Source organism: Necator americanus, chromosome I, assembly GCF_031761385.1.
Source record: "Necator americanus strain Aroian chromosome I, whole genome shotgun sequence".
Taxonomy (NCBI): domain Eukaryota; kingdom Metazoa; phylum Nematoda; class Chromadorea; order Rhabditida; family Ancylostomatidae; genus Necator; species Necator americanus.
The window spans coordinates 23625735-23640539 of NC_087371.1; the positions used below are offsets into that span (position 1 = coordinate 23625735).

The window sequence follows — 14805 nt, forward strand, 5'->3', positions numbered from 1 at the left end:
CAATTTTCTGCATCTATATGAATGTTACATAGCAAAATCGCAAAATACTTTAGAATCAAAATATGCCCTTCAAGGCTGGCTCTTTTCTCATTTTTCCACACGTTCCATCCCGAGTGCGGTGTGGCAAGTTCGATGAGAGGTTCGGCTGTGACTACACGATAGATGGTTTGAAAGTGCCAACCAATCCTTCATTCTTCTAGGGCCTAGATTTGTACTAGACTTATCTGGCAGCTAAAAGCACTAATTTGACTCATCGCCCTGCCGCTGGAAGTCATTGTAAGGCTGCACACGCGCTCATCATCATAAAACGATTCTGAATTGAAGTCGAACCCCCTAACGTAGCATCACCATAGAGATTGATGGGCGCCGATGGACTTGTCCTTTTTATCCCCACCAAAAAATACCAAAAATTTTCACCTGCTTTTACCGAAAGAAGTTATTTATTGATGGTTACGATAAAACCCTGAATTAAGTGCATGTAGCTGTCGTAGTTCCTTGTCCAGCACAACAAATTTTCATTTATCTTCTTCCAAATCTCAGGAACGGCTTATGCTCCAGTATATACTTCATGGCATTTTTATTGTTGTTGTGGGCTTGATCACGATTGCAATAAGGTACACATCATTGACTTTACGCAGGTATTTAAATTAGATTACCTAACCTTAATATAATAAATAGGCGAGCTCTTGGTGAGGAATACTCAAAGCTTCTGAGAAAAATGCAGATGATGAAGAAAAACGAATTTATCGAGTGTGTTCCGAATCCACTTTTTTTCTACCTGTTATCCATTCCGGTTTTTTCTTGAAATTTACCTTTGTGAACTACTAACAATGTAAAATTTATATGTTCTAAGATTTTGACCTTGCTGTCCTAGATAAATTATTGTTCCAAGCTTGAGAGGAGATTTCTTGGAACTGCCTCTGGTTTTTTTGATTCTGAAAACTAACTCTTATTACAACTTCAGAACTGCTCTTCAAGAGATCTCTGTTCTCCTTCGTAACGCTTGTGAGAAGTTGCGCGCAAGATTTCTTAGTTAAACGGTGCAAGATTGGGCAGTCTATCGCTTCAATCCACATACACCTAACAGTTCATTCATCTCTTCCTCCAGTTGTAGGAACCGAGAGTAAAAGAACTAATCAAAGGAGAACTTTCAAGATCTTGTGGGACACTATTTGATTGAACATGATAAGCTCAAAAATAGGGATTTGGAGAATCTAAAAGTAGACTTGGAGAACTGCATTTAAGAACGTTTAAAACATTTTTCAAGAGGTATATTTTAATCTTTTGTTTCTAGTTCTCAGCTTTTTCTTTAAGTCGAACTTCTCTTCATGACAAGATTTTGACGGAATTGATTCAGAAGAAAAAGAAACGATCTTCTGCTTCTTCAAAAACCATCTTGGCAGCGCAGTAATCCGGTTGCTTTGTGCTGATCAATAAAATAGTTTCTAAGATGTCCTACAACAAGAGGTGTAACAATCTGAACAAAAGAAGAACACCGTTGGGATGTGCACCGTGAAAATTTCGATCCAGATTCGTGTGAAAAAGTAGTCTGTATCAATTGTGTATGCTCTTCTACTGTTTTTGTGAAGAAACAACTTTATTGAAGAAACATCTTTTTATGTATATAATTGAGTCCCAGCAGCTTCCATATTTGCACGGTTTTCTCAAGGTGTCAATATCTCAGCCACCATTGGTATTACACCGAGAGGAACTAATGTCAAAATCACATTCAGAAAAAGGAAACCGGGAAAAGCGTTCTCTAAAATTAGTAGGAAGGTATGAGTTTCAGGAGAATACCACATCGTTAATCATTTGTTGATCCTTTAGTATAAAAAAACAATAAAATTTGATGGACGGTCCTGCTTTGTATCAATGAATGAATTATCAATGAAGCCTTCTTTAATTGTCCGAACCAACCATTTTTACATGCATTTTATAATATTTAATTTTATTTTATTTATTTTATAATATTGTGTATACCAGTGTTTAATTTTTGTTCTATCATCAGGCTGTGGAGGCAAAAGTAGAAAATAAAGCAAGTCAAGTTTAGGGCAGTACATATGCTGAAAATGTAGAGGTACAATGAACAATAAAAATGAGAACACTCACACGTGATGGCTTGAGGATTTTTGTTAAAGAAGAAAACTTCAACTATTATAATTCAGAATAGACCAACTCAAATGTTTTGTCATACAAAAAGCACCGTATCCCTCGAACATTGATTCATGTAGAAAATTCGCAAAAACTATGGAATAATGCGTTGTTTTAATGTTAACAAAGCCAACACTCTTGCAGCGTCGAATGTATTGAAGTAGCTGAGAAATCACCGACGACGAAGGACGGATTTCAACTAGCATCTGGAAATTACATGAGGATTACACGTTTATGAATATCTTCTAATTAAACAACAAATTAAAGGAACAGATATTTCTTAATTAAAGTATCATGCGGCGGAATAAGTTGTGAGCCCTATATCGCTTCGTTGCTCTGCTGAGCGAGAACTGTAGAACTGCTACCGAATTCCATCATGTTTACGTTTATCACAAAAGAAACAATGATTAATAAAAATGAAAATAATACATTGCCCATGTTCGACTGTCTTTGAATCTCGGCATGTTGAAACGAAGTTTTTAATTGATTTCCTTGAGCTGTAGCCAAGATTGGGTATTGATCGCCTTTATTAAACAACGGCTAACGTTTCGGCGTTATCGCTTTCGTCAGAGCCTGGAAAGTTCAAAGCCATTAGTGATTTATCCCCCCAAGCACCTCATCACCCTACCGAAAGCATCCAAATGGTAGGCAAACTCAAACAGCAACACATTGGCTAGTACTTACCTCATTAGCTAGACTTGTTAACGCAGCAGACCACCACATACCATAACTACGAGTCACAAGGGTTTTTATACAGGGATCTCACGGCCCGCCCGTAGATCAAAACCCGCATAGGTATGGGCATAACTTGATATAGAGATAACTCGTTTGTGATAGCAATGCACTCATCCCTCTTCTTCATTTTTGGACTTTTGGCGGTTATCTAAAGGCCTCTAGTGTTCTGCGTGCTGTGATCTCGAACTCGTAGGATAATATGAGAACTTCTACCTCCACTTCGCCGAGCAACCTGTACGTGATACGATACACATTCTCCTGATATCATGCAATCACCCTTTCTGCCATACGGGCAAACCACGGAGCTGGGAGTTCTGCAGAGACGATCGTACGCACGATTACGCACCAGCTGACCCTTGAGGTTTGCTTGAGGTGTTTCCACAACCCTCACGTCATTCTGTAGACCCGCTTTTCGTAGACAACCCCGTACCGCTCTGCTCATATCATGAGATATGTAAGGTAAACAGAAAGGGATCTTTTCTGGGCTATCCACTACGTTGGATCTTTGAGAGAGATGTCGTGCTTGTCGTGTAGTACCATCTCCAGCCGGGTACCCATTGGATATTGCTACTTTATGGGCCAGATTTTCAGACCATGTTTTTTCCTGGCTACTCGATGAGACACTTGCCGCCGTTCTGTACATGTTACCTATAACAGATTTTTTCATTTTGCTGGGATGCGCTGAAAGGTAGTGGATTAAGATGTTTTTGCTACTGGGTTTCCGGTACCACTTAGTCTTACATATCCCATTCTGCAAGTAAATGTGCACATTCAAGAAAGCCAACCAGTTGTCTATCGGTCTCTCCCTTGTGAACTTAATGTGCGGACACTGCTGATTGAGAAGATTGAAGCACGTGTCTAGTTCTGCTTGTGTTGAGCAGACGACGCAGCAGTCATCTATGTAACGATAATACAGCAGTGGTTTTCGGTCTATTATAGGCTTTTCTATCTTGGCCATGAAAACAGTGGCGAGAGTGGGTGCCAGCCTTCGTCCCATAGCTAGGCCTCTAAGTTGTCGGTAGTACTGTCCCGACCATCGGAAAATAGAGCAATTCAGGTATTCTTTTATCAATGTCATGATCTGCCTAATGCTTAATCCATACATGTTCAATGAAGCCTGGCGCTGCGTAAGCAGTTCGTGAACAGCCTGCGTCGCTACATCGTTTGAAACGTTCGTATAGAGTGATGTAACGTCAAAGGTTTCTACTACACATTCACGCTCAAACGAGGTACTGCGGAGATCTTTTAAGAATTTGCTAGAACTGCTGAGGTGGGCAGGGATATATTTAAGCAGCCGATTTAGGATTATGTTGAGCAGCCAGGAAATTCTGTCCGTAGGGCCCCCGATACCACTAATGATAGGCCTCACTTTAAAGTCACGTGGATCGTTCGAAGTGAGGCCATTTTCAGAGAGCTCGTGAGTTTTGATTAGCGTGTATAGGACTGGACATGCGGGTAAGTCGTTCTTTTTTTATAAAGTTTTTTGGGAGTCCTGCTGTTCCAGCTGTTTCTACCCAAACCCTGTTTAGGCGGCGATATTGCTTTCTGAACTCACTGGCGGAGGATGGGCATATAGACTGTCATCCTGATGTTGTCTCGTTATCGCCTTGTCTAGTTCACGTGATAGAACAACAAATCTGCCTCCTTTGTCACTAACGGAGACCTTGATCTCTCCAGCTGTAATAAGATTGCGAATCTCACGTAGGCCTCAGCGTTGCGCGACCGAGAGATTGAAATTTACGTGTTTTTTTTTCGGGAAAAACGTGTTTTGCTCCAAAACGGAGTACACTGATGTTGCGAACACTCGAAACTTGTTGTCTAGCGTGAGGTTGGGTCCGGTGGTTTATAGATCATACGCGGGAAAGGTATGGAGGGTAAGGATCCTCGCTCAGCTATTCTGTTCTCTCGCCTTCGCTATATGGGAAAGACAGTATAAGGGAACAAGCTGCCTCTGTAAAGGAAAACGATCCGAGTGACTCTGAAGGCCCTTCCATGCCGGCTCCCAAGGAGGACCTTACAGTTTCAGATTTTTTTCTTTGGCGATGCGTGAAGGACAATGTGTACGCCCCTCACTTCCCCATACTGCCTCAACTTCAGGATACTTTATTATTGCTTCATACTACAGTATTATATTTACTGACTCACAACTGCGCTAGCGAACACTCAGAGGAACATGGTGAGTCATCCAGGCTACCAAAACGGAAAAGGACTAGGATGACGATCTGTGCTTATAACGCCAGTACGCTTTCATGGGATGCGGCCATTGAAGATCTGATGATGCAAGCCAGGAAGTTTAAGTACGACTTCATCGGACTGACCAAGACGTGACGACACCACTAACTGGACGCCGTGTTTGAAACTGGAGAAGAACTGTTCTAAGAAACATGCGACAGTAGAGGGGTTGGTGGAGTTGGCGTCCTCGTCAACACGAGTATGGCAAAGAACGCCGACTCTTTCGAGCAACTTACGACCCGAATCGGACGTCTGCGGATGAGAAGATGTGGTCCAACGCCAGCTTTGACAGTTTTCGTCGCTTACGCTCCAACATCAAGCTACGAAGAAGAAGTTGTCGGAGCTGTCTATATGGACCTAGAAAAGTTCTACAGGGAAGACCACACCTTCTAGAAGGTGATTTTAATGCCAAGATTGGCCCCCAAAAGGACGCCTGAGGAACTTCACATCGGGAGGCTCTCTAAATTTATCATGACGACTAAGACCATCCATGGAAACTCGCAGTTCCAGAAGCCCTCCTTTCTACGCTAGACGTGGGAGTCACCTGGTGGAGGATACCATACTGAAATTCACTACATCATCGTCAATAAAAGCTTTTGCCTCACAGATGTTGCTGTTGTGCCAAAGTTTTATACGGGATCGGACCATCGACAATCGCCTGCTCCAGAGAAGACTGTCGTTTATACGGAGAGAAGAGAAAGCCGCGAAGTTCAAAAAGCGAAGTCCCAGAACTATCACTAACTGGGATCTTTTTGCCACGCTAGCCGGCTTTTGTGATGATTAAGCAATGGACAGCATCGACGAGGAATATGATCGGCACATTGAACATCTTCAGGACTGCACAAGGAAGGCTCAGAGTTTTAAAACCACCAAGATAGTCTCTCTCCGAAAACTCTAGAGACAGCGTGGAGCCGTACGAGCAGCAGGCAACCAGGAATTCACGTCCGAGTTGCAGAGAGGCGATAAAGGAAGACTTCGAAGGGAGAAGAGCAGAAGTGTCGGCTGAAGCTGCAGAGGAAAGAGGATTCGCTACGCCCATCAAGAACTGTCTATCGAAAGAGGAGGATGATTGCTCTCCGGAATCCAAATGGAATAGCCATGGCATCGAAAAGGGGAATGAAGAAGATCATCTACGACTTCTACTCTAATCTCTTCGAGAACCATGTCCACTTGCCTCCTCACCATCTGAGGAAAGACGGACATGTTATTCCAGAGGTTCTCCCGTCCGAAATACGTCATGCTAGCATGTCGGTAAGAAATCGTACGGCACCCAGTCCCAACAGGATAAGATCTGAACATCTGAAGGATATTCCGCCAGTTCTCATAAACACCCTGGCGAGACTCTTCTCTCGTTATCTGTCGGAATGCAAGGTCCCCGAACAGTGGAAGACCAGCGAGACCGTGTTGCTGTATAAGAAGGGAGACCCACATGACATCGGCAACTATCGTCCATTCTACTTACTGTCCGTCATGTCCGTCATCTACAAGCTCTTTACAAGAGTGAGCACGATTGACCACATTCACACTGTTTCGAAACTCACCGAGGTATCGCGAGAGTACAAAATGCCGCTGTCTTACCTTTGTCGACTTAAAGAAGACCTTTGATTCAATTGAGACAGAAGCGGTCATGGAGGCCTTCGAAAACCAAGGCGTCCCTACTCAGTACATAAAGGTACCTCGAGAGTTGTACAGCAACTTTTCGCCATTCTACAAGAATATCATCATTGACGTGAAGAGATGGGTCTGACAGGGTGATACAATCTCACCCAAAATATTCACAGCCGCCCTCGAGAACGCAATGTGGAAGTTGGAATGGGACGTTATGGGAGTGAAGGTCGATGGTCGAGAGCTACACCATTTGCGCCTTACTGATGACAGAGTACTGATAACACCTATCAACAGCCATGCGGAACGAATGCTGACCTAATTCGACGAAACATGCGGATGCATCGGTCTTCAGCTGGATCTGCAAAAGACGATGTTCATGCGTAACGGATGGGTCTCAGATGCCCCATTCACGCTCAACAGAACAAACATATCCGAATGCACCAGCTACGTTTATCTGGGTCGGGAATTGAACATGAAGAACGACCTGACCTCTGAGCTGGGCAGAAGGAAACGAGCGGTTTGGGGAGCATATAAGCGCATCGAGGATGTAGTGAAGAAGACCAGGAACAGCCGGGCGCGCACTCATCTTTTCAACACCACAGTACTTCCTGCTTTGACCTATTTTTTTCGTAAGCAGGAAGAAAAGGCGATAAGTGCCACTGAACTCTTAATCGAAAGAGTGATGCTACGAGTATCCCGCTTCACGCACGTGAGGGACGTGATTCGAAGTTATTTCCTACGTCAGTGATCGAGGATCAGAGACGACGCTGCATTTGCCAAGTACTGCAAAATGAAGTAGGCCGGACACGTGATGCGCTTTAAAGACAACCGTTGGACCAGAGCTGTGAGCGACTGGGTTCCACGCGATATTAAGCGCACTACAGGAAGACAGCCGAGTCGATAGTCTTCTTCGCAAAGTCCTTCAAAGAAAAATACGATGCTCTTCGTATCCCACACGAAAGGAAAAACCATTGGGCGACTCTGGCACGCGATCGGAACAAATGGAAGGATTACTGGAGCCCGCCCACGAGTTCGAAGAACAACGGGAGTGATCAAGGTGATGGGTTTTCTCCTGATTTCCATAACAGTTGTCACAGAATGATGTTTTAACGTAAAATAAAAAAAAAACGAAAACGAGGTAAACAACATTATCCTACTGATAAAGATAACGTTCAACTTCAGATCATGCAAACTGTTGGCTACTATTTAAGCAGCCGTTTTCATGGGTGTTTTCACTTTCTGAAGAAGGTATGTTACCAAACTGAGGCAAACGAGCCAGGAGACAGACATGCGGAGTCATAGAGGTAAATGCAAGTCGAGCAGTGATCACCACTAAGAAAAGGTTGCAACACCATGTACCTTTCGCGGCATGCACACGAAGCTATTGCGCATCGACATGACGCAGCGGGACCCGTTGCAACCAATTTTATAGCTATCTGGCACCGGCGCACCAATCCGATGCCGTTGGAGGCGTCGCACCATCCTTTACCGCTCCACGACGCCGCCGTACCAATCCGACACCGTGGGATACGTTGCGCCTAATTTTGTAACTTTCTTTCATCGGCGCTTACCTACTGATGCGTTGCTTTTTTATTGGAAGAGTGGGCAGTGCAAAAAGTCACCCGTATCGCAGTCGACTTGTTCGATTAGGCACCAATAGTAGTTCATTTGCCCGAAGAAAATGCGGAGGGTTGCCCACTGGCTTCTTTTCTCGCTAGAGATTCGAACAGCATCACATCTTCTGCAGTTCGTCTGATATCACGTGGTATCCAGTAGCTCAGGTAATTTCACTTTTCCTGGCCTAAGTGGCGCTTACGTAAAGCAGGAAACTAGTAGCATCGCTCTTTTAGTTGAGCATTCTATGACGCTGATCTTATTTTCTTCCTCATTGCGAAATACGCAAGTTTCCAAAGAGTAGGTCAAAGAACGATGATGTTGAATAGATGAACAAGGAGCAGGATGTTCTTAGTCTTTTTCACTACATCCTACGGTCTTATATGCTCTTAGTCCCGCATGTTTCCTCGTGCCCAGCTAGGAGATTGGGTTGTTCGTCATGTTCATTTCCGGACTATATACATACCCAAAGCTCTCGAATGTGTTCATTTCGTTCAGCGTAGATGAGGCACCCGATGCCCATTCGTTTCTTATAAAGTAAATGTTTCTTCTGCGATTTAACTGAGGACGGATGCTTCCATATGCTCTTTTTTCGAATTGGCTAACATTTGTTCGTCTTGGCTGGTGCTGGATGCTATCAGAACGATATCATCAGCAAAGCGCAGATGATGTAGCTACTGGCCTTCAACTTTCACTCCTATGCCGTCCCATTCCAGCTTCCTATTGCGCATTCGAGAATAGCCGTAAATATTTCTGTTGAAATTATTTCACCTTGCGAGGTCTCTCTTCACGCCGTGATGTTCTTGCCGAACGGCGAAATTCCGGACGTGAACTTACTGTACAGCTCTCAAAGGACCTTAATGTTTTCAAAGTGGATATTTTGATTGCCGAAGATCGTCTCTGCTACTACAAAGATCACTACAAGCCAGGCGTTTGCTAGACGTTCAGACTGATGCTTGGAATAACAGAGGTCAAGCAAAAAAGGAAGACAAATGGAGAGAAGAATGGATTTTGTTTGTAACTTCGAAGACTCCACTTAAAACATAGAACATCGAAGGCGAGAGATTGAAAGAAGGTGACAATGCAATTTTAAAAAAAATCAGAGCGTTGAATTTAAGCTCGGAAGGTTTGCATCGCAATTATGGTGGGTCGTTGCTGGTATATATCTACCAATGTTTCATCATGTATCGAGTAGGGACGCCTTGGATGTCCAATGCTTCCATGATCTCTCTCCTCTCAGCTAAATCTAAGGCTTTCTTCCATTCAATGAAAGTGAGATGAAAGAGGGAGGGAAAGAAGAAAGAAGAACCAGGGAAAAAATTGATTTAGGTCGGTTAATATATAGTGCAGTAAAATTCTCGTACGTGTTTATGTTCACGAAAGTATAACCACACAAGTAAAAACAGTTGGAGCCACAAAAACTTCATAAGATATTTCAATGAACACTTACACATGGAGCCGCGTATGCAAGTCTGATTGCAAACTGCTCGTGGTTGGCCTGCTGCAACTAAACGCAATCCGAAGTTCGAGTGTACGCATTGGGAACGATATATATAACCTGCACTGTTATATGGCAAAAGATTCCCATACATTGCAAAAAGGTGCTGTCTTCCAGCAGTTCGCCAAAGCTCACAAGCTGAAAGGTCAATTGCCTGAAGGGAGCATGGAATCTATGGCTACAACCAATCGTTTCGTTACGCTGAAGAGAAACACACATGAGAGATCGGCCCGTCATCAGCATCGAAAATTACACCACATACTGCGGCGATACTGATGAGAAGAAAGTAGGTGGCTGCGCGATAGCTGTGAAGAACGATTACAACTACCTCTTGGAAAAACTTGGCTCAACCTCTAGATGCGCCTTTCTACGACTGTGGTATCGCAGATGACGTAAACTATGGATCGTGAGTGCCCAAGCAACTACGGAAACCGCTGAGGACAACAGTAAGGACGCCTTTTACGAAATATGAAATATGAAATCAATGCGATGATGTCTAAAATACCCAGCCATCAGGTGGTCATTGTCGGAATCGATGCAAATGCGAAGATGCGACTCAAACAATGTGCTAAGAAAATGGTATTATACAGCGGAACGCACATGCGACAACGGTGACTGTCTAGCTGGTTTATGTGAACAGACGGGCCTCATCATTGCCTCCATGTTTAAGAGGAATCATCGACGCCATCAGCTCACGCGGCAAGATTCAACCCTATAAACGCCTGAAGAGCAGCGTATGCCACAGGTGAGGACCTTCAAACTTCAGCTCGACTACGCTCTGACGAAGAACATCCCTCTGTCGGATATCCGAAAATCCAGAGCTGTTTTTTGGACGTTGCTTTCGACTCCGACTACCGTCCTCCTTCTTCTCAGCGTTAAGATACGCTTCCACAAAAAGAACTGAGAAGTAACTCTTCAACCAGAAATCGACATGGCAGGTCTGAAAGACGTAGAATGTAGAACCAATTTCCACCATAATGTGTCTATTCATTTTAATTTTAATTTTATTTAATGTGTTGGAGTGCGGACCAGGAAGAAGCTTTGCGATGTGGATTCCTTTACATAGTGCATTCAAGACGCTGCAAAGGGAAATCTCCCGGTTCAAATACCGCGGAAGAGGTTTGCCCCTAATCTGTGAAAACAAGATCCACGTACAATTCTGTATGTGTCGCTCACAGCACTGGCGGAAAAAACAGCACAACGGAAAAACTATGCTTTATTAGAGCAGTATGGCGGCGAGATGATGTTCTCGTGTCCTCAACACTGCCAATGAGTAGCTGTCGGTGGAGCAACCCTTCCAATTTGGAGGGAACACTTCAAGACCTTGCTGAACCGTCTAGCACCTTCAGCTCCTGAGCTCGAGCACGTTCGTAGACCGACATATGCGGTTAACGAGAAGCCACTGACGGTGTCGGAGGTTCTATTCTGTATTCAAAAAATGAAGAATGGAAAATCTGGTGGAGACAAGGGGATTAACGCAGAAATGCTAAAATATCTTCCTCCGTCTTGGATTCGTGAGATGACAAAGTTCATCCGTTCAATATGGATAGACGAAAGGATAGCTGATTCGTGGAGACACGCTATCATAATTCCCCTCCACAAGAAGTGCCTACAGATTACATCTACGCCCTCATAAATCTGCCACAGACCCTAGAAACTATCAACGATCTCCTTGCTGCGTATTATGTACGACGTTTTGGAGCGGATTATCCTGGATCGACTCATTAAGCATCACGATGAAACAACACGCGACGAGCAAGCTGGCTTTCGTCCTGGCCGATCTACGATTGACCAGGTGTTCATCGTCAGGAGAGCGATCGAAATCTGGCAGCGGTATTCGAAGCCAATGCAACTAGCGTTTCTGGACTTTGAAGCCGCATTCGACTCTGCTCACTGAGGCCGTCTTCTCAACGCCCTTCGCGCCGATGGAGTACCAGGAAAGTTCGTTCGCTTGCTTGATGACAGGAATCAACGAACAACTGCTGCAGTTCGAACACCAGCCGGATATACAACACCATTCGAGGTGGTAACTGGAGTAAGACAAGGGGCAGTGACAGGATTTTTCCGGTTCAACTTTGCTATTGACGACATCATTCGAAGAACAGTTGATCAGTGTCCTGCCAACATCGTCTTACTGTCATCAGGGTGCCCTTTGACTGTTCTCGAGTGCGCCGACGACGTTGTCATATTCGCAGAAACCACTACGAAACTTCAACATGTTGTCAGCCTTGTACACAAGTTGGCTGCAGCTTACGGATTACATCTACGCCCTCATAAATGCAAGCAGATGTAGATCTCTTCGAGACCTCGAACGGGAATCAGGGTGGACGTACAACCGAAAGAACTCGTCAATGAGTTCTGTTACCTAGGCTGTACGCTGAAGAACAATGGCAGATACGAGAGAGATGTTCAGCAAAGATGCGCTAAGGCCACTTCTGCATTTAACTCCTTAACGAAATGCCTGTGGTCGACTCCCATCACCAACGAAGTCAAGTTGCGAGTCTACTAGTTTGCACTAGTTCCTGTTTTACCGCAGGTTTATTCAAAAATCACATTGTAAATGAACGAGCAAACAATGTAGAGACCTTTATGTAACTTATCCAAATAGGTGAAACCAACAAAGTAGTAGTATTAGTGGTTCTGCATTAGTTCTTCAAAATTATTATGTTAAATAAACAATGAGATGTGTAAAATAAACGTAAACAAACGTATCTTCAAAATGCCTCAAGAAGAGAAATAGGGAGCAAAGAATGCATTTAAAAAAGCAGTAAACAAACTGTTGCTTCTGAGGAACATCAACTCAAATATTTTCCTATCAGAGTAGCATTATATCTCATTAAAGCTGACTCGTGTAGAAAGGAGAATTCACAGACACCATGATAAGCAGCATTGATTTCATATGAGGCAAGCCAGTAACCATGAAGTGAAATTTCTTGAAGGAGCATTACCATTTTCGACTTTTTATGGATTTCAACCATAATCTAAATGTTGCTTAAGGAACAAAAAAGACCGTTTTGCCTGAAAGACACAAAATGAGGTATTTAGATAAGAATATATAGTCGAGTCAAGGCAACATGAAGCACGGACAGTTGCGCGAGCGGCTGCGCTCGAAGCGGTGCGGTGGAGACAGCGGTTGGAATCGAGGTGGGATCATGGCGAACTGCAGAGATAAGTGGCAGTAGAGAGGACCCTTACATGATCTCAACCGTTACGCTCCACCGCGCCGCTTCGAGCGCAACCGCCCACGCAACTATCCGTGCTTCATGTTGTTTTGACCCAACTGTAACCCTGTTTCACTTTTATTAACGAAAGTGTGTTAGTTGTTCCTGTAAAAACACTATAACCCTTCATTAGTGAAGATCTAGATTCTTTTAATACCGCACCTGCGCTGGGTGGTGGTTCTGAAGGAAATCTGACAGCACATCGTATTCGGCCCCTTAAAAAATTCCTATAGTTTCTAAAAATTTCCGAAAAAAATATTTCCTAACATTATGTATAAGCGTTACAAGCTGAAAAAAGGCAAGCATGTAGAGGGCGAAAATCAGCAGCCACAGCACTCTTGGTGACTTATGCGACACGAGTAATGATCCAAGGACAAGAGAAAGAAATAAATAGAAATGGTTAGTCCCGGTGCTCCATTACAAAAAATAAGCCTGAGACCATAAAGGATGAAGGATAAAGTTTCTGGCGTTAATCAATCTGCTTGGGATGTGCCCTCTCGTTCACTTCAATTCAGAATCGTTTGGGGTTTACGAACATGTAACTGGCCTATACAATGACTTGCAGTGGCTAACCAGTGTGTCAAGTTAGTCTTTTTGTCCTCCCAGACAAGTCTGGTACCAATTTATCGACCACGGAGGGATGAAAGGCTTGGTGAGGACCAGGGCGGATTCGAATCTCCGATCGATCGTGCAGAAAGCGGAATCTCTAACCGCTACACCACACCCGCCCTAACCTTAATCTATAACCAGAAAATAAGGAACATTTTAATCGACTCAGAAAGCAAATACAAAATATAGATCGAGAAAACGCCACAAATTGCTTACTGGGAGTAACGTCACACGAATCAAACTGAGTTGGTGCACTTGATTTTACTGATCAAATACGCAACGGCGGCTAGCATTTGTCGTTTAATTTTTTTTACTTGGTGTCGCACAATAAAACACTGAAAACGTGTGTGAGCCTTTCTCTTCTTTTCTTTTCAGATTTCTGTGTCTTCACTTTTCGCCACGGAGAAGAAGGAGAAAACGAGTAAAAAGGTAGCCACACCGCATTGCGTTTATTCTGCTTAATGGACTCATTCATCGAGGTCATAACTGTGGAATTCACAGATGAGCGGGAGAAAGACTAACATAAAGGTCATTCCACATATTGATCCATAAATTATTCGGTCGTCCCATAAATACTGCTTTGTATCCTTTATCTTTCGATATTCTGATAAATTAACTTTATGATGCCATCCTCCAACATTAACGGCCACTGTCATCAACGTTTTAACATTTGGTATGTTTTAATATGTTGTATGTATGTATATGTATGTATGTATATGTTGTAATATATTTAATATGTATATAATATATGTAATATATGTTTATAATATATGTAATATATTTGTAATATATGTAATATATATTTAATATGTTGTATGTAATAATGTAATAATGTATGTATGTAATAAAAGCCCAAATCGTTGTGCCTACCTCAGTGGCCGCGTTGCCGTGATGTTAGCGGATATCCGCGTGGTGCAATCGCTCCGCTGATACTAATTAGGATGCGACCCGCATATGGCTCCGTAGATCAAACCCGCAAAGGTCTTGATACAAAGCCAGCTCGTTGGTCACGGCTAAACACTTTTCCTTTCTATTCATTGATTTATTTCTACGTCCTTTTGCATTTATCCAAAACGCTTATAAAGTTCTTCGAGCTATAATTACAGTGGTCCAATGGTGAATGGAAGACACGATGGT

The 14805-nt window shown here is 43.3% G+C and overlaps 5 protein-coding genes across 6 annotated transcripts; 4 read left to right on the forward strand and 1 right to left on the reverse strand.

Moving 5' to 3' along the window:
* Nucleotides 1-21: 21 nt before the first annotated feature.
* RB195_006635 (uncharacterized protein) lies at nucleotides 22-1411 on the forward strand (the record flags this gene model as incomplete). 2 transcript variants are annotated; one of them, XM_064179829.1, is made up of 4 exons in its annotated part: nucleotides 22-123; nucleotides 541-614; nucleotides 679-750; nucleotides 1315-1411. In XM_064179829.1, the coding sequence occupies 4 exons, from the start codon at nucleotides 22-24 to the stop codon at nucleotides 1409-1411; spliced, it is 345 nt and encodes a 114-aa protein (XP_064036754.1). The 2 variants fall into 2 exon arrangements, with proteins under 2 accessions (XP_064036754.1, XP_064036755.1); XM_064179828.1 differs by lacking the exon at nucleotides 22-123 and having other exon boundaries at nucleotides 550-614.
* Nucleotides 1412-3034: 1623 nt separating this feature from the next.
* Nucleotides 3035-3964, reverse strand: RB195_006636 (uncharacterized protein; the record flags this gene model as incomplete). The annotated part of the gene is made up of 1 exon (XM_064179830.1): nucleotides 3035-3964. The coding sequence occupies one exon, from the start codon at nucleotides 3962-3964 to the stop codon at nucleotides 3035-3037; it is 930 nt and encodes a 309-aa protein (XP_064036756.1).
* A 1136-nt stretch (nucleotides 3965-5100) lies between these two features.
* RB195_006637 (uncharacterized protein) lies at nucleotides 5101-5511 on the forward strand (the record flags this gene model as incomplete). Its single annotated transcript, XM_064179831.1, has 2 exons — nucleotides 5101-5210; nucleotides 5280-5511. The coding sequence occupies 2 exons, from the start codon at nucleotides 5101-5103 to the stop codon at nucleotides 5509-5511; spliced, it is 342 nt and encodes a 113-aa protein (XP_064036757.1).
* Nucleotides 5512-6183: 672 nt separating this feature from the next.
* RB195_006638 (uncharacterized protein) lies at nucleotides 6184-6723 on the forward strand (the record flags this gene model as incomplete). The annotated part of the gene is made up of 1 exon (XM_064179832.1): nucleotides 6184-6723. The coding sequence occupies one exon, from the start codon at nucleotides 6184-6186 to the stop codon at nucleotides 6721-6723; it is 540 nt and encodes a 179-aa protein (XP_064036758.1).
* A 193-nt stretch (nucleotides 6724-6916) lies between these two features.
* RB195_006639 (uncharacterized protein) lies at nucleotides 6917-14220 on the forward strand (the record flags this gene model as incomplete). Its single annotated transcript, XM_064179833.1, has 5 exons — nucleotides 6917-6997; nucleotides 7079-7243; nucleotides 7909-7974; nucleotides 14044-14097; nucleotides 14170-14220. 5 exons carry the CDS (start codon nucleotides 6917-6919, stop codon nucleotides 14218-14220), a joined length of 417 nt encoding a protein of 138 aa, XP_064036759.1.
* Nucleotides 14221-14805: the final 585 nt, after the last annotated feature.